General features: G+C 36.0%; 4 protein-coding genes and 1 long non-coding RNA gene across 5 annotated transcripts; 3 read left to right on the top strand and 2 right to left on the bottom strand.

Annotated features, from left to right (window-relative positions):
- Window positions 1–1,700: 1,700 nt before the first annotated feature.
- Window positions 1,701–3,668, top strand: LOC104803789 (thioredoxin-like protein HCF164, chloroplastic). Its single transcript, XM_010527839.1, has 3 exons — window positions 1,701–1,959; window positions 2,312–2,803; window positions 3,239–3,668. Exons 2-3 carry the CDS (start codon window positions 2,333–2,335, stop codon window positions 3,398–3,400), a joined length of 633 nt encoding a protein of 210 aa, XP_010526141.1. The 5' UTR covers window positions 1,701–1,959; window positions 2,312–2,332; the 3' UTR covers window positions 3,401–3,668.
- Window positions 3,669–3,873: 205 nt separating this feature from the next.
- Window positions 3,874–4,597, bottom strand: LOC104803788. The gene has a single exon (XM_010527838.2). It carries the CDS (start codon window positions 4,426–4,428, stop codon window positions 4,081–4,083), a length of 348 nt encoding a protein of 115 aa, XP_010526140.1. The 5' UTR covers window positions 4,429–4,597; the 3' UTR covers window positions 3,874–4,080.
- A 2,201-nt stretch (window positions 4,598–6,798) lies between these two features.
- Window positions 6,799–7,948, top strand: LOC104803787. The gene is made up of 2 exons (XR_770262.1): window positions 6,799–6,885; window positions 7,445–7,948. It is a non-coding gene; the product is annotated as an uncharacterized LOC104803787 (long non-coding RNA).
- Window positions 7,949–10,740: 2,792 nt separating this feature from the next.
- LOC104803784 (inactive protein kinase SELMODRAFT_444075-like) lies at window positions 10,741–15,890 on the top strand. The gene is made up of 9 exons (XM_010527836.1): window positions 10,741–11,059; window positions 11,164–11,297; window positions 12,781–12,875; window positions 13,210–14,273; window positions 14,405–14,565; window positions 14,756–14,832; window positions 14,922–15,249; window positions 15,347–15,523; window positions 15,771–15,890. Exons 1-8 carry the CDS (start codon window positions 10,870–10,872, stop codon window positions 15,497–15,499), a joined length of 2,202 nt encoding a protein of 733 aa, XP_010526138.1. The 5' UTR covers window positions 10,741–10,869; the 3' UTR covers window positions 15,500–15,523; window positions 15,771–15,890.
- LOC104803785 (uncharacterized WD repeat-containing protein alr3466-like) lies at window positions 15,577–17,537 on the bottom strand. The gene has a single exon (XM_010527837.1). The coding sequence runs from the start codon at window positions 17,157–17,159 to the stop codon at window positions 15,792–15,794; it is 1,368 nt and encodes a 455-aa protein (XP_010526139.1). The 5' UTR covers window positions 17,160–17,537; the 3' UTR covers window positions 15,577–15,791.
- Between the last annotated feature and the right edge of the window lie 305 nt (window positions 17,538–17,842).

Here is a 17,842-nt window from a genome sequence, read left to right as displayed (position 1 = left end):
ACAACACTTTCTTTATAGCCGAAGCAAAGCTGTTTCCCACTTTTGTTGGTTTAGATTCGATTTTGAAATTTGGAGAAAAAAAATATATATTGTTTGGTAATTTGATTATTAGTTCCCTTATTGTCCCAATCTGATATAATGTGGTCCATGTCCCTCAATTTAAGAGTTCTTAATTTGATCTTTTTTTCTGCCTTATACATTAAAAGAATTTTCAGCTCTTTTTAATTGGAATTCAACAAAATTTTAAACCTTATTATATATATACAATCATTTTAACGGAAAAAAAATAGAATTGGACCAAATGTTCTTTATCAAGGACTGTCAAATCTTGTAGATTTTTAAAAAATATGTTGTGAGAAAAATTAAATTGATTTCTCATGATTTTTTTTTACAGTTTTCAAAATTTTTGAAGCCATTTTTCTTTTCACTCTTGGTTGGCCAAATGTTTAAGGAAAAAAACGTGGATTTTGTGGACATGGATGAATCATAAAAGATACAATTAACTTTCACAAGTTCAAAAAAGTAAAAGAGTATTACATGTGACTTTTAACTTTTTGGTCGCTTTGTGGATAGCATTGAAAAACCAATAAAAATTAGATAAATAATTTAAATTCTTACCAAACCCGAAAAAGTTTGGACAATATCAATGCATCTGCTCTTGGAAATTCTTGTATTTACATTAACGTTGAAGATGTTATATTTTTTTTTGTTAATGTTTTTTTGTAATATCTTCATTTTGTTTTATATCTTTTGGTTTTATTTTTTCTCTTTTTGATTGATACGGGGACACGAATATTCCAACAAGTTATAATTGTTCGTATGTTAGTTCAACCGGTAAAAAAATATATTATAGGATCATATTTTGTAACATAATATTAATTATTGAAGCTAACATCTATTCTCACATGGTTATTGAAGTTCACAATCTACTAAACAAATATTTGAACCTAACAAAGCTTTAACTTCAGAAAATATATTGACTCTTTTTAATAGAGTTTTGACTTAAATAATAATACTTTAATATTTTTGAAATTAAAGATATTTTTATTCATTCACACACTAAAGATGTTGATGTCAAACAAAAGGATATACCTCGTGAATAACCCCAAATGGTTACCCGAATTAATTTAGGGGTATACCTTTACGAAAAATACTGTATTTTTTTTTATCTGAATCGTTCTAAATTTCCGAATGATATTGTTTTTAGAAAACCGAATTTTACAGAATCAAACCGAACCGAACCGAATTTTAAAAAAATATTGAAAATCCGATTTTTTTTTAAAAAATCTATTTTTTTTTAATAAAAACTGGAATCGAACCGAACATAATATAAAAACAAATTGGTATCTATTTTTATAAAACCTAAAAAACCGAACCGATACATTTCCGTGCCGAATCCGAACCGATTCACGAAACGTCTACCCTAAATTAATTTGTTTTTGGAGAAGATGTAAAAAAAACTTCCGGTAGTAAAAAAAAAGGAGTAAAGGTAAACTCAGGATTTAATTGGTTAGGGTTAAAAATCTAAACCGAACGGAAGTAATTAAATTGTACCAAATTACTATGAATAATCAAATGGTTGACAGAGCCAAACCGAATGATTACTCAAAATTTATAACCAATTGGTTGTTAAAAAAAAAACAAAGCGAACCAAAATATTGTAATTCAATTAATTCAGTTCGGTATCATTGCCCAAATAAACCACCCTAACGAGCAAGTGACTTCCTAATACCTATCGTCCGTCAGTTTCTTCCGACACTCGGCACTGAAATCGCCGTCCTCCACGTTAATTGCCAAAGGATTCAAGGTGTTGTCTGGTTTTCGTTTTAGAATTCATCTTGGTTTCGATTTCGTTTTCGCTCTGAATTTGCTGTCGTTCCGACCGAGCGAAGCGTCGAACGAATTTTCTCTGTTGGACCATTTTGGGCGCAGAGAGCCAAACATTCAAGCCGTGAAGAGGTAACTTCGCTTACCGATTTCATCTTCTTCCTAATTCATGTTCTGTTGCTTGATTCTAGGGTTTCTCTGGTTGTCGCTGCTCGAGATTGTTTCTGGGAGTAATTGCCGAATTTTTTGGTCCACTTTTATTTGTATCGTCGATTTAGGGTTCTCTTTTGTTTCTCTCACCGTCTTTCTGAACCTCTTCATTTAGAAATTTTGATGGGTTAATGATTGATTGCACCGTTAGTTCTAGAGATTTCCATCGCCTTGGTGTTGGGTTCTGAATTGTTTTCAGGAACTCGAACCATTTTATATTCTTGTTAAATCATTCACTGCAGAGAGTGTGTTTTGACTGAAATTCATATCATAGGGGGCACTCTTGTTAGATCCGATGGCGGGTTCTTCTGGGTCGAAGCCGTCTTTGTTCTGCTTGAAGTGGCCATGGAATGAACACAACCACTCCAAATCCTCCAACGTCTGCAACTTCGACGGCCCATGGTTGTTCAGATCAATGCATAGCCTCGGTTCCGTTGCACTCGATTCCCTGAGCTCGTTTTCGAAATCTTCCAGCTCCTGGATTAGTAATTTTGGTTTCCCTCAGAATGTCATTGGGACTGATCGAAACAACAGTCTGAAACCGAAGAAACGGGTGCTAAGTGCCGAAGAGCAGGGAGAAGCAGAGCAGAGGGCATTTGCCGCCGCGTTAGCCAGCGTGAAGGAGGCTACCGTGCTCGAGTTTTATTCACCGAAATGCAGACTCTGCAACTCTTTGCTGAACTTTGTTTTGGAGGTAGAGAAGAGGAATTCGAATTGGCTCAACGTTGTCATGGCAGATGCCGAGAACGAGAAATGGATGCCCGAGGTAACAAAAATAATCTCTGCTCTTTTGTTGACGAATTTATCGAGCTGACTCTATGTGATCTGTTGATTTATTGTGTTCATGTTCTTTGGCATTCGCGACCTTGCCCTCTTACTGATCTCGTTATTTTCAGTAGAGTCATTGTTGTCATAACATGCTATGCTATAGCTATGGAGTATCTCTGTACCGAATCCAAACGGAGGTTTTTACCAATTATTGGCCTCGCCCTCGTCCTGATCTGGTTTCTTGATCTACGGATGCTCAAAAGACTAAAGCTTCCGCACTTTTATTTTCCGATATTTCCATCATTTTCAAGAACCCATTGACAAGATTTCATGCCACATTGGGTCTCAAATCCTTGCAATATCACATTTGTAGCTGATTTGGTGGACAGTGCTCAGGCTAACTCGAGAGGTTCATATTCCTTTACAAATGCAGCGTCTCCACTACGAGATCAATTACGTCCCTTGTTTCGTGCTGTTGGACAAAGACGGGAGAGCGTTGGCCAAAACCGGTGTCCCATGGAGTCGTCGACATGTCATTGCAGGTCTTTCCCATCTTCTCAAGATGAAGCGGCCATCCCCTTCTCAGGATCAGTAGGTTGTCTCCCGTCTGAACACCCGAATGCAAGTTTCGATCGAGATATCATCCTCACATTCGCATAGTCGCGGCTTTTGGGTATGCTTCGGAATTTGATCTTTGTATGTTAGTTCTCTTGGAAAGGAAAACTATAAAGAAGAACAGAAATCTGAGCATATAGCCATTTTGTGCTTAATTACTCTTTTGTTATGTAGAAGTAAGTTTCAATCTACTTCGGTTTGGTTTATTGTCATTTGGAACTAAAAATCGATGTTCCTTCTTGTTTGAATCGAATATGAACCCGTCCCAAGAAAACCGGACTTGAAATAAAACCGATTTTAACTAAAAATCCAATACAAACCGAATCTAAACCGGGTTAACCATAACCTGGAAAAAGAGGGAACCGAGCCAGAGTAAACTTAGGACGATCTTAACCGAGCTTCTTCTGTCTGTCATGGAGGTCATTTCCTATTTGTTGTTCTTCACGGTCTCGGTAAAAAGAAACAAGAAAATGATTAGCATTTCAAAAAGACAACGAATCAAAACACCCTTTTTCGAAAAAATGTTTGACCATTTGGCCCACTAAACTTCCGATTTACGACACATTCTCAGGCGGAGTGAAAATGAATTCAGATCTTCTTCTTCATTGTTCTGAGGAAGATGAAGAACACGACGGAGGTGGGATGATGTTCTTGAGGCTGCTATCTGTCACCGGTCTCAGCCGTGTCCTGTCCAGGAACCGCCGGCTCAGAGTCGCCGTGTAAGTTTCGCTGCTGCGGCTCCGGCGGCGGTGGAGGCGGCGGAGGAATGTGGCCGTCTATGCAAGAAGAGCATCTGCTCTCCGCCCATCTCTCCATGTCGTACTCTCCGAAACCCATAACGGTTTTTCCGGAGCAGATACGTCCGACGAATCCGGCGATGACACAGAGGACGGCGACGACGACAAGGACGGCTACTAAGGGTCCAACGGAGCTTCCGGAGGGTACGGCAGAGGAGGAGGAGGAGTGCTCCGTCGCCGGCGGTGGCTGTAGGTACAATGGCATTGACATTGCTGCAGAGAGTGAAGAAGAAGAAGGAGGGAGTGAGGTTTAATGGCGAAGAAGAAGAAGAAAAAGAATTTGCAAATACATTTTCTTGGGTTCCTTTATAAAGGAAGAATTGAGGGTTTTTTTCTTACAGCAAGTGAAGACTGAGGCCAAAAATATTTATAAAAAAAAAACATTTTTTCACATTTGAAAATTTCTCTAAATAATATATATTTTCCAACAATTTGTTTATATAGCTTGGAAAAAAAAAACTGATTAGATAAAATGACGAAAACCCCTTATTTGTTTGGATGTGCGTTGTGTTGGAATCAAATGTGCAAAAGAAGGCGTTAATCATTTTGTATTTTTGTGGAGAAAAAGGATTTGACAATTAAAATGGGCGAAGGCAGTGCATAAACCTGCATGAGCTCTGTGAAAAAGGACAATAATAATAAAATAAAAAAACAGAGAATCTATCAGAAACGAGAGACGACTTTCGGTCAAAATTTATACAATTATATTTAATAATTTATAAAAATATTGTAAATATTTTGGATATTTTTTATTTTAAATTATAAAAAAAATTCTCTTGAAATTTATGTATGTGTGTTTCATATGATGATGATGATGGTCCGCAGGACATTTTTGAGAGACTGTCCCATGCCATTCCCAAATTTATCAATGCCATTGTCATGGAAAACAGGGTCGGAGTTTCTTCCAAATGGCAATCCACTCAATGTATTAGTTCTGTTCCTCACTCTCTCTCCTTCTAGCGCGTGCATTTCACTCTCTCGAATTTCTCAAAAAAAAAAAAAAAATCAATGAAATTTGTTATTTAAAAAAAAAACTGCATTCTTGAATTAATAAGAACGAGGTCACCGCACAAGTAGTGTAGTGTGTATAAAATCGATATTCGTATTCCAAATCCATACATTATTTACGCGATGAAATATAATAATTAAAAATCCCATTTTTTTAAAAAAATATCATATATGTAAACGTAAAAAATCTAGAACTTTTCGTCAAGGACTAGGATCATTTTCCATGTTCTTATCATTTAATTTATAATTTTTCAATAAAAAGTTTCAGATTTTCTGAGTTTGAATCTTTACTAAACCAACGAGGTCAAGTTCCGTGCATGTATTTGTTGCACTAATTTAGGGATTGTTTCATGCTATACAATAAGTCTGCATTCTTTAAAATTTTATTAAAAAAATAACCAGTTATTGTATTTATTCAGAAAAAATGAACTATTACATTTATAAAAATTTCTGTTTTAAATTTATCATACTTTTTATTTATAAAATAACATAAAATAGTTAATGTTTAATATATAAATTGATAAAGAGACATCCCACTTCACAAAACAAAACATCTTGTTGAACGGGGGTACGGACAAGAGTCCTGCCATGTATATTGTTCGACTCGAATCCGTGATATTTCTAGGTAACAGTTTTTTTTTTTTTTTTTTTGAATAACGGAGCGTCCTGAGCCGAAGTCCAGACTAATCTCCGGATCGGGAGCAAGCCATGTGCTTTGAAATATTTGCTCACCTCCCCACCCTGGGGCTCGAACTTGGTGCGGGACAAGTGCTTTGCACCCCGTTTTTCCAGTTGAGCTACCCATGATGGGTTCTAGGTAACAGTTGCAAACAACTCAACCGGTATTTACCCATATATTGATATAAATTGATTTAAAAATATTAAACGTTGATTTGATTTACCTCTTTTAAAAAATAATCAGTTTTCCATACTTTTATTATATTTCAAATCTAATTCAAATAATAATAAAAACATAATAAATTTTATCATTCAAGTTACTATTTTATTTCATATTTATTTTTATCCAAGATATAAAACTTAATATAACAAATATATCTTATGTGATTTAATAATATTAAAGATGTATTTTTTTTAAATTGAATAGTTTTAAACCTTTTTCATCATATGTATGAAAATAAATAATAATTTTTATATGATTTGTTCTGCCGAAAGATTTAAATATTTGTTTGTAATAAATTTAAAAATGTAAAACTTTTTATGTTACTACAATAACTTTGGATTTTTTATGATTCATTCAATAGTGTAAAATTTTATATATAAATGTAGTAGGGTAGAATTTTTTTTTTTGTCTAAATGTAATGGTTTAAGATTTCTTAACGATGAATTTAAAGTATACAAATTTTGTGTAAATGTATAAATTTTAATAAAATAATCCTTTTAGACAAATAATATTTTTTTGCATAACTTATCTATAAAAATCGAAAAAATATCAGTCCACATGTTTAAATAAAATATTTTTATTATCTTTAACAAAAAATAAATAAATAAAATATTATCTTTTTTACAAAAAAATAAAATATTATCCCTCTCTCTCACTCACGGCGTCCACGTTCTCACTTAGGCACACGCCTTTATCCCAAACATTACTACAAATCACTCTCACTTTTCTCTCTTCCTTGTCCGAAATTCCGACGAACAGGTAACAAACCCTAAAACCCTTTCACTGTTTTGAATTCCTTCTCCTCTGTTTTCACCATTCATGGGTCCGAATTCGATTCACTCTCCGGAGAAATTGAGTGTTTGCGTTACAGCTTCAGGTTTATATCAGTCCTCATAGATTGGTGAATCAATCCACAAGCAGAACTAATCGACTAAATTTGTTTTGTGGGTTTGATCAAATCTAATCTGTTTTTCCGTTGATGGATTTGAATCTGATCCATTTAGTGGAACTTTAGAGCAACGGACGCCAAATCTATAGCTCCCTTTTGTTTGTTCTATCTCTAACTTGAGGTTTGTGTGGATTCATTCATATGCGGAGGAACATATCAGCAGAACTTAGTCAATGACATTGTTTAAGGATCCAATCTCCCGTGTTAATGCAGATTACGATCTTTAAACCCTTTAGAAAATCTCTGATTCAGCAATTGGGTAAATGTCAAAGCCTTTGTTTTCTCGTGTTTATGTAATGTGGTTAATCTAGATTATGATTCTCAACCCTTTAGAAGCATTCGGATTCATTAACAGTCTATGTTTTCCAGTAATTCAGCTCGAGGGCACGGGCAAATATGGCGACGGCAACGGCGGTGGTTGTATGGTCTGTGTGTCCAGGGGCAGCCATGGTGAAAACCTTCAGACAAACCAAGAAGAAGAAAACAAGACATGGAGATTTCTTACGTGAGGGGACTGAACTCTTACGGCGGTCTGAAAGCACAGAGCGGCAAGGTTGTCTCCATGGGAATGCCGTCGTCTACCGAGCAATGTTTCGCCAATGTAGTAATGTCGCTTAAGGGAGGAACCGGTAACGGATCTGTCTCTTCGACTTGCAACGCGGTGGGAGAGATTTTCAGGATCGCAGCCGTCATATGAACACGTTTCTGGTTCTTGTCGGCGTCGCGGTTGGATTCGTTCCTGAAAGACTCAAGGCTCCTTTTCCATTTTATGTTGAATTTTGTCTATAGTTAATATGAAATATTGTTCTAATGCATTCTTAATCGGCACAAGTGATCTATATACATTATTTGGTTAATAACCAAATACCCGAATTTATTTGACCCAAATAAAATATAACCGTAACAAAATCGAACCGAATATAAAATCGAATGGTTATGATTTTTCTAAAATCGAAAAAACTAAACTTTGAATCGAATCGAATAAAAATAATAAAAAAAACCATAATTTTTTTTAAAATGAATAGTTTTATTATAACCGAATTCAATATAAAAACCATGACGGTTATGATTTTTCTAAAATCGAAATAATCGAATTCGAATATAACAGAAAAGAAATCTATGTAAACCCAAACGAGACAAAACTCATAAAACCGAATGTAACGCTCCAAGGCCGCAATAAAATGATGAAACTGTCTTCGCACACCAACACGAGATCTTTTAGCGTATTTTCTTCTCACTCGCACATATCTCGAAAAATACTTTATAGGAGGTCACTCATCCTAAGACTATTCTAAAGAAGGCACACTTAACTTTGGAGTTCTTTTAGATAACCGAAAAGGTAGATACATTTTGTTGATATGAATAGTTCAATCAATTCTTTTAAGTTATCTATGACTGTGTAGTCCAATACCTATACAACATTCGCATCTCTCTCATTTCGGTGCGTTCGATTCATTCCTATATCCCTCTGGCCTAGCGGTACTCGGAGAGTCGCTCTTTGTTCGTATCAAACCCGTGACAATTTACAAAATTCTTTGATTTGTGTTGATTCCAAGGTTACACAAGTAAAATTATATAAAAATATGTCAACATATCTTTGTAAACATATATAAGAATTCGAAAGTTCAAAATGTTTCCAATTTAAATCTGAAACCCATCATTTTTCGGATGTACTGGGATCGGATCTTAGGCCCAAAGTCACATCCTACCGACGACAAATCCAATTATTGATAATTGTAGAGAGTGAGCTTTAGCCGACAAAATCACTATATGATAATTGGTTAGGGGACACGCATCCAAAAGTGGTTGAATTTATTCATCACCTGTATTGGTATCGACATATGATAAACGATAAGGGTAGTAATATATATTATGGTTCGATTTAATATGGCGGAAAGTTTGTTGGACCTTTTTGGTTCATTTTCAAAATAATAATAAATTTGATGATTTATACCGTAACGGGAAGATTTTTGGGTAATTGAGATCGTCATTTTGGGATGGAGTATACAAATTCCGGTCTATGCAAATCAAATAATAATAGAAACCCGAATTGATTTCCATATAAAAAATAAAAAATTTATTATTAAAAATAAAAACACGATTCTAATATAAAAAATAATCGAACCATCTGAATGAAATCTAAATAATTTTAGATTTAACGAAAATTGATTTTAAAATAAATCGCATAAAACATTACATACAACTGATATAAATATAAATTTTAAAAGAATTATTATTGAAAAATAGTTGAATCGAAGTCTAAAATATGTACCCGATGTAAAGAAATAAAAAATAATTCAAATCATAGAGATTGAACACAGTAAAAGATATTACAAAATCTCCATTTTAACTCATAAATAATCTTATTCCTTCAATCATTACATAAATATGGTCTATATCTATTCTTCCTTTTAAGGTTATAAATATACTTTAGATACTCCAAACCAATATTAAAAAGATTGTAACATTTAAATCCAACTATAATTTATAGAGTATCTATTGTAATAAAATAGTTTTGTGTTCATTATTCATAGAAATGTAACGTAATTTATAGAGTACGGTAGAATATTCTAAACTAAAAATATCAAATATATTTTTATTGATATAAAATTATAAATATTTAATTTTCAAGATTTTTTGTTTTATTGGATTATTTTTATTATTTTATATTTAATTTTGAAAAATTATATATAGTTGATTTTATATGGGATTTGACTTGAGAACTTGTATTGTTCAAATCAAATTTGTTGGAATTATGGAAGTAAAATATTTGGATTTGGCAGTTTCCGAGTTTGTGTGTCCGATTTGTGCGATTTCTTGGTAAATTTCCCAAACATAACTATTGCTAAAAAACAATATTTTATTCTTTTTATTTTTATTTTCTCAACTATATTATACCTCAGATTAAAAAAAATGCTTTTTAAATTCGCTTGTATTTACATTGAATATTTAATTTAAAATTTAAGAAAATAATATAATTATTTTATAGGACCTCGTTTTATTCTGAGTTTTTATCTTTCAATTATATTACAAATAATGCATTTTGTTAATTGTTATTATACCTCGAAGATTGGATAAACTAGTCATTTAAAATGAAAACATACACGTCCACCATTTTTACGTTTAAGTCCCATTCATGAAATCACCAAATGCTAATCCCATCAATATCTTGCAATAACCGAGCCCCATTCAGATCACATGATTCCATCCACATTATTAAAAATTCGATTTGATCCAATTATTATATGTTTATTCTTCTAAAAAAATTTAAATACCATAAAATATAAAATTTATAAAAATTTCAAATAACATACATGATTTTCAATGATTTACAACGTCAAATTGTAATTGAAGTGTTTATTTTTTTAAAGTTTTGATTGAAAATCGATGTATTTTAAAACTGTTATTATTTTTATGAAAAAATTTCTAACAATTTTAAAATTATGTATTTATATAGTAATTTTAAATAGAGAGAACATTAAAATATTTATTTAGTCATTAATTTAATGAAATTGTTTATTTATTTCTATAGTATTTCTCTAAAAAAATAATATATAACAAGGAAACAAAACAAATTACAGGGCGGACGGTGGGGCCTTGGAAGTCTAACGAGTAACAACTTTGTTCCTTGCCACAGCACATGTATATCGGCCGTTAAATTATAATCGATCCTCTCTCCTCTTTCACATGACAACGATCTCTCACTCTCACGTTGATGAGAGAGAGAGAGAGATAAAGGGAGAGAGCTTTCGATCCTGTTTCATAGAATTTTCCTGGCTAGAATCGCACCGCCGATGCTAGCCGCTGCAGTGGAGGCGCGTCTCAACCGTCGCGATGGCGGAGCCACGACGGCGGAGAGGATTCTCGTCGCCGTGAAGGCCGAGAGAGTGATCTCCAAAACCGCTTTAGCTTGGGCTCTCAATCACGTCGTCCACGCCGGAGATTGCGTCACACTTCTCGCGATTTTTCCGGGCGAGAAATCAGGTTTCAACATAGTCGCGTTGCGAGATTTTTTTTATTGTCCTTAATTTTGTGTGATGAACATTTTCCTGAGTTCTCTTGAATTTGTGCTCTGATTTCGTGTATAGGAAGAAGATTCTGGAATTTTTCGATATTGAACGGAGATTGTGGAAGCAGTCACCGGGAAAATTTGCCGGATCGGATTTTTCAAATCTCCGAGTCATGCTCTCAGATGGTGCTTCAGATTCAGGACCAGAGAGAGGTGAGTCCAGAATTTACAGAAATACCCTTGTCCGGCATAGTATAGCCATGTGATGTGACCGTGGAGATCGCTGACTCATGATACAGCACATGATACTTATACTAAATCTATACCACAAAGTAATAATAATTCATGTTAGAAAAACATACGTACGAAAATATCTTATATATTTAAAAATGTTAAGAACAAGAAAATGAAGTTCCTAAAATTATACTTTTAGATATTATTACCATTGAAATTCTATTCTGAATATCATATAGCGAAAAAGAAAAATGTTCAAATAACAGAACTGGATGTGCATGTGCGTTACGTTTGTATGTAATAATGTAATATGTATGTCTTTGTGTTGAATGTACATACATAAAAAACAAATAAATAGATGAATAAAATTTTTATAGTAACATATATATTTGGATAGCTTATATAATGTATTTTTTTTTTCTTTTTAAATATTTAAGATATAATTATAAAGTTTTAATTTAGCTAAAATATAACATCAGTTAAGAATTTATAACAAAGATTGAAGTTAGCATTGTGATAACTTATTGAAATTAGATTTATATGTGATAGATATTGGATTATGATAGATAGTAGATAATATAAGAAATAATAATTTTATATGCCTAAACGTATGGAATCTTTCCAGGTTATCCTACTTTATGGTTGGAAATGTTTTAGTTTTTTTTTCTTCTTTTTTGCGACTTTTCTAATTCTTCTAATTATTGAATATCGTTTTCAAATATTACTTCATGACAATAAATGAAGGGGCGACTGTTGAGCACATGGTGTAATCTTATCGTTAAAGGAAATGCTTAGAAATTAATATTTTTTTATACGGTCTGAGAAGTTGTTGTTGCGTTGCGTCGCTCGTTTGACTAAGTTGTCAGAGAGGTCCGATGCAATGACGTTGCCTCCCCGGTTCGATTCGCATCAACAAGTTTAGATTATCCGGTTTGTGAAAATTAGATAATCGAAATTCTCCTTTTTGGATTCGGTTTTGTTTGGTTTTTTGGGATTCATGGCTTTTATCAGTTGCAACTTGGTTAGGATTGAATTTGTTGGAAATGTTTGAACCAAACTGAAACCGAGTTAGATCTTGTTCAAATCTGTGCGATTGGCTCAAACCGAACCAGAATACCAACCTTGGGCGGATTATCAAATTTGAGTTAAACATGTGAAAAAATATAATTCCATATTCAATACTTTTACAGTATAGTCCATAAATGTTCTAGAAACAATGTGGTAATTGGGAAGAGTTATCTCATAATTTGGGGATATGAAAGGTGAGGGTATTAATTCTTTTGAACCGGGTTGTGCAGTAAAATAAAATGAATGGCTTTAACATATTTGTGTATGTCACGTTCTCCGATTTACCATTGCCAATAAATCCGAGTTTAGTTATTTACTTGTATCAGAAATGTATCAACAATTTGTGTAATATTCTCTTATTTGAAGCTAAATCTGGTTAATGGGTTCCACATAGGTTAAAGTGAGGATCAAAGTAGTCTCATGTTCATCTGGGGATGCTGTTGCAGCTGAAGCAAGAAGGAACAGAGCCAGTTGGGTCATAGTGGACAAGTAATTCCATCAAAGTGTTAGTTCTTGTTTCTTTTCTATAAGTACATTGATTGCTTGGTGGATAGACAGGCACCTTTTGCTTTGTTTCTATCGCCACCAAGGCATGATAGTTATGTGGCTTTAGCATCCGCATGAATGCCCATCATTGCTTGTTGCTGCAGCTATGTCGTTTTCAAACTACTAGGGTCGAAAGATTTACGTTCGAATGACTTTGATATGTGAAGAGTAACCATGTATCTAGTTGTTTGTCTGAAGTGTTCATTGTGCTTACTCCTTGCCATATCATTTCTGAGTTATGTTACTGACCTCCTTGAGATCTCTTGAATTTGAGCAGAAAACTGAAACGGGAACTGAGGCAATGCATAGAGGAACTTCGCTGCAATATAGTAGTAGTAAAGGGTTCTCAAGCAAAAGTTCTGAGACTTAACTTGCAAGCCTCTAATGGTACAGAAACTCCGTATTTCTCTGCTTCATCTTCACCAGATGGAGGTATGGGAGGGTTACAAGCCCCCCGAGTTAGGAACTGTACACCAGTTAGCAGTCCAGAGGAACCAAGTACTTCTCCTTCGAGAATTTTGAGGGAAAATTCAAGATCAAGTTTGGACACAATTTCTCCTCCTTTTCTCTTATACGAACAAAATCCTCTCTTTGAGGTAGCAACGCACAAACGTTATGCATCAGTTGATGATATAATTCACACTCATGGCCTGTCAGCAGTTCTTGATTCCGATCAAAGGAAGCCTGTCACTTTGTCAACATCTCCAGGACGTTATGCAGGAAATAATGACAGAAGTGTCTTTTGGATCCCTCAGAACCATGACCAGGTTCCTGATGAGAAGCCGGTTTCAAATGAACACAATTCAAGTAAGAAACTCAGACCCGAAATTTCGAAAACTCTCCTTGAAAAATTTATTCAGTGTGACACTGAATCAAGTGGTAGCCTCATTATGCCAAAACTTGGACAAAGCCATATGGAAAACTTTGTTGTTAAACCAGACGGGAAAATCTTGGTCTCTCTGAACAGAGCATCCTCGACACCTCCTCCATTATGCTCTTTTTGTCAAAGCAAGGCACCCGCATTTGGGAAGCCTCCAAAGAGATTTTCATACGAGGCTTTAGCAGAGGCAACAGATGGGTTTTCAGATTCAAATCTGTTGGCTGAAGGAGGTTTTGGAATCGTTTACAGAGGAGTTCTAAGAAATGGACAATCTGTTGCAGTAAAGATACTAAAGATTTCTGGATCCCAAGTGGATGCTGATTTCTGCAGGGAAGTGAGGCTCTTGAGCTGTGCCCAACACAAGAATGTTGTTTTACTGATCGGATACTGCACAGATGGGAACAACAGAGTGCTGGTCTATGAATATGTCTGCAATGGATCCCTTGATTTCAATTTACATGGTAATTCACAGTTCCTTTTATCTCGTCTTTTGGTTTTTGAATAACATGTAAAGGCTCCTTGTCCGGACAAATGGGTTTTACCAAATTCACTACATTCTGCTCAAGGTTCCCATGGTGCTTGTGTTTCATAGGGAACAAGCAACAATCATTGGATTGGGACTCGAGGATGAAGATAGCAATCGGAGCAGCCAGAGGCTTGCGGTATCTTCACGAAGACTGTAGAGTTGGATCCATTGTTCACAGAGACTTGCGACCTCATAATATCCTCCTAACCCATGATTTTGAGCCGTTGGTAATCCAAATGAAAAGATTTTTGCTAAATTCCATTTCAAATTATTAAAAGGAATCACTTTGTAGCCTTTCTAGTTGTACATTAGGAAGTTTTATGGGATATACTATTATTTATGAAGCAGTCACATACATGTAACCTAAGGTTTAGCCTATGGAATTTAGTTAACAAAAATTTTAATGGTTTTATTCAGGTCGCTGATTTCGGACTGGCTAGGTGGTTCACGGACTGTAGTATCGGCCCCGAAGAGAGAGTTATAGGAACTTCAGGGTACATTTCACGACCCATATCTTTTTTAGTTACCAAATCTGTGATTCTAACTCTCATAAGGTTTTTACGAAATCTCTAAACAAATTCAGGTATCTTGCACCAGAATATGTGGATGGTGGAACTATAAGCGAGAAAGTAGATGTGTACGCTTTTGGATTGGTATTGTTAGAGTTGATAACGGGCCGAAGAGCTTGTGAGTTGCAGTGTTACAAGGATCAGCTATTTCCTTCTGATTGGCTCCACCACCCCTTTAACTACTTTGAACCAAACAGAGTATTAGAGAAAGTGCACCAATTACTCGATCCACGCTTGAGATTTGCAGAGGTCGATAACTTCACCCATCAGCTACATGCAGTCAGTTTCGCTGCCTCCTCGTGTTTAAGGCGTGATCCCGATTCCAGACCCACGATGTCAAAGGTCGGGCATCTTCTTGCAAATTTAGTTCTCTTATCACCCAACTTGACTGAGTGTTTTTGAGTTTCATCATTTCAAAGGTATCTCTTTATATTTTCAGGTGTTGAGAACACTCGAAGGAGCAGGATGTATGCCACTACCTTTGGCTTTCGATTTGAACTCAGCTGGTAATAGAAGCGGTCGGTTAGTGGGCTTAAGCTCCAACAAAAGGCTGGAATCCAGCGGCAACCACACTCGTACGCTTTCCCACTGAAGATTGTCTTCTTTCCCAAACACTGTAAGTTCAGTTTTCCAAATCAAAGCATCTCAAATGTGGAAAGACATCGAATGAATTCACAACAGTTATCAATAATCATCAACTTAGAAAGAGTTTTCAGTTTTAAACTTTATCTCATTAAAAATTATACCCGACGTTCTCTCCTTGTGTTACAACAGTTGCAGAGGAAACAAAAACAAAGCACAAACCCAACCCCATAGTGTATATCACTACCCCGTATTGATGACTCGTGATGTTTTCCTTGCAGAGACGATATCAGGGTAAATGATCAGTGCCTGGCTCCACCAGCTGAAGAAGAGAAACTACCATCAGACATGAACGGCTCTGAATCCAATATAACCTGCTGCTGTTGCTGCATCATGCCCGTCTGATTCATGTCCATGATGGCCTCTGAAGACCCCCAGACCTTAACCGACTTATCGAGGCTTCCACTGTACAAGATCCACTTCTCATCTCCATAGTCTGCTTCCACCGCTAAACACTTGACCGGCCCAGTGTGGCCTGTTAGTATCGAGAGGCAGGTGTGGATTTTTCCGTCTCTCTTCCACACATATATGGTCTTATCCGCTGATCCACTGAACACAAGACTCCCGGCCGCTTCAAGACACAACACAGCCAGCTTGTGTCCCTTCAGAACGCCACCATAGCACAGTTGTTTCTCCCTGTCCCAGAAGTTAACCAAACCATCGCTTGACCCAAAATAAACTGCCCCTCCGCTCTTGCTAATTGCTAGGGCCGTGACTGCACTCTCCTGCTTCGTCAATGTCTGTACCAGAGTATGCTTTGTGCATTTCCCGTGTTGTTCCCTCTTCCACGCCTTCACCGTCCCGTCAGCAGATCCTGAGAAAACTATAGAATCTGTTGTCGAGACAACAGAATTTACCGCATCGTCGTGAGCTGGGATTGATTCAAGACATTTTGAGTCAGTGATCCTCCACACCTTGATTGTTCTGTCCCACGAAGCAGAGTATAACAGTCCCTGCTCTTCGTTTAGACTTAAACACGAAACAGCATCCGCATGTTTAATCCAAAGGGCGGTGCGGTTTTTCTTCACCTCGATGTAGTTTCTCGGTTTGAGGGATGCCTTGAATATATCCTTCAGCGTGGGAAGAGTCCCGGAACGTTTGTGCAGGCTCGTGTTCTTAGGCGAGATTTTCCAAACACGAATCTTACCGTCCTGATGACCCGTGAAGATCTTCTCACCCAAGATCACTATCGCTTTCACCAAACCGCTGTTGCACTTAAATGCACTGAATTCCTTCAGATTCTTCCAGACACGAATGTTCTTACTGTCAGAGCCCGTGTAGAGAAGGTCCTTCCTGGCTGCTAAAGAATAGATATGACCTTCTTCTCGAACAAGCGAGCCGATAAGCCCATTCTGGGGGAGTTTCTCCTCAGCAACACTGGACCATTGAGTTTGCATGAAAGGCATGGCTTGGTTCCAAGGGGACATCATCATAGGCGAGCCCTCGCAGCTCATTCTGTCGAACACCGCCTCTCCAACTCCTGAAGCGCTGCTGTTTCGCCGGTGGTACTCTTCCTCGGCCTGATGGGGTATTGTGGTGGGGTAAATAGGGTCGGAGCGCATAATGTTTCCGTACTTTGCCCTCGGAATTCTCTCTGTTTCCACAGACATCGATGCTCCACGGAAGGTTTTCGCCTTTGAATCAAACGATTTCAAGGCGAAACATCCAAAGAGAGAAGAAGGGGAAAATACAGGGATTGGGCGGAGAAGAGAAGTTGGAATGAGACGAGAAAATGTTTGCTTTTAGCGCAAGGAAGAGGTAGAAAGGCGGGAGAGATGTGTGATACAAATATAGCAAAGGTGGAGAATAGCGGAGGCGATGATTGGTTCTTGTAATTTCTTTTTGTTGTGGTTTTTAAATTTATTTATTTTTATATAGGTTTTATTCAAGTTTTGTTGCTGTTGGTGGAATTTACATATCACAACCATAGTTCAGTGGTTCGTCAAATGTTTTGGTAACCTAAAATAGATGAAGTTTTATTCAAAAGCTTAATGAAAACTGTTGTTCGCAGTTGCAATTGCGATTACGGCTGGTTGATTGTTATTGCTATTGCACAAAACAACAATGGCTGTGCGAAATTTCCTTCTGTGATCACGTTGGTTTTCGAACCTCTCAAATTTGGAGAGATAATATATAATCCAAATCACATAAATCAATCTCCGAAATTAATCTACACCTTGATTTCCTGATTACCAAAACAATGAAATATTTAAAAATATATAAAATTAGAAATTCAATGTTTTTTTTAAATGAATGATATAAAGAAAGCATGTTATAAATAACAAATTTAACT

This window comes from Tarenaya hassleriana, unplaced genomic scaffold, assembly GCF_000463585.1.
Source record: "Tarenaya hassleriana unplaced genomic scaffold, ASM46358v1 Cleome9, whole genome shotgun sequence".
NCBI lineage: Eukaryota > Viridiplantae > Streptophyta > Magnoliopsida > Brassicales > Cleomaceae > Tarenaya > Tarenaya hassleriana.
This window is presented reverse-complemented; position numbering and strand designations above follow the sequence as displayed.

Bases quoted from the DNA above. Each gene is read 5' to 3' on its own strand.
- LOC104803788 (XM_010527838.2), bottom strand. From the start codon at position 4,428: ATGTCAATGCCATTGTACCTACAGCCACCGCCGGCGACGGAGCACTCC.
- LOC104803785 (XM_010527837.1), bottom strand. From the start codon at position 17,159: ATGTCTGTGGAAACAGAGAGAATTCCGAGGGCAAAGTACGGAAACATT.
- LOC104803789 (XM_010527839.1), top strand. From the start codon at position 2,333: ATGGCGGGTTCTTCTGGGTCGAAGCCGTCTTTGTTCTGCTTGAAGTGG. The intron at 2,804-3,238 runs GTAACAAAAATA...TTACAAATGCAG, and splicing joins ACGAGAAATGGATGCCCGAG to CGTCTCCACTACGAGATCAA.
- LOC104803784 (XM_010527836.1), top strand. From the start codon at position 10,870: ATGCTAGCCGCTGCAGTGGAGGCGCGTCTCAACCGTCGCGATGGCGGA. The intron at 11,298-12,780 runs GTGAGTCCAGAA...GGTTCCACATAG, and splicing joins AGATTCAGGACCAGAGAGAG to GTTAAAGTGAGGATCAAAGT. The intron at 14,833-14,921 runs GTACATTTCACG...AAACAAATTCAG, and splicing joins AGAGTTATAGGAACTTCAGG to GTATCTTGCACCAGAATATG.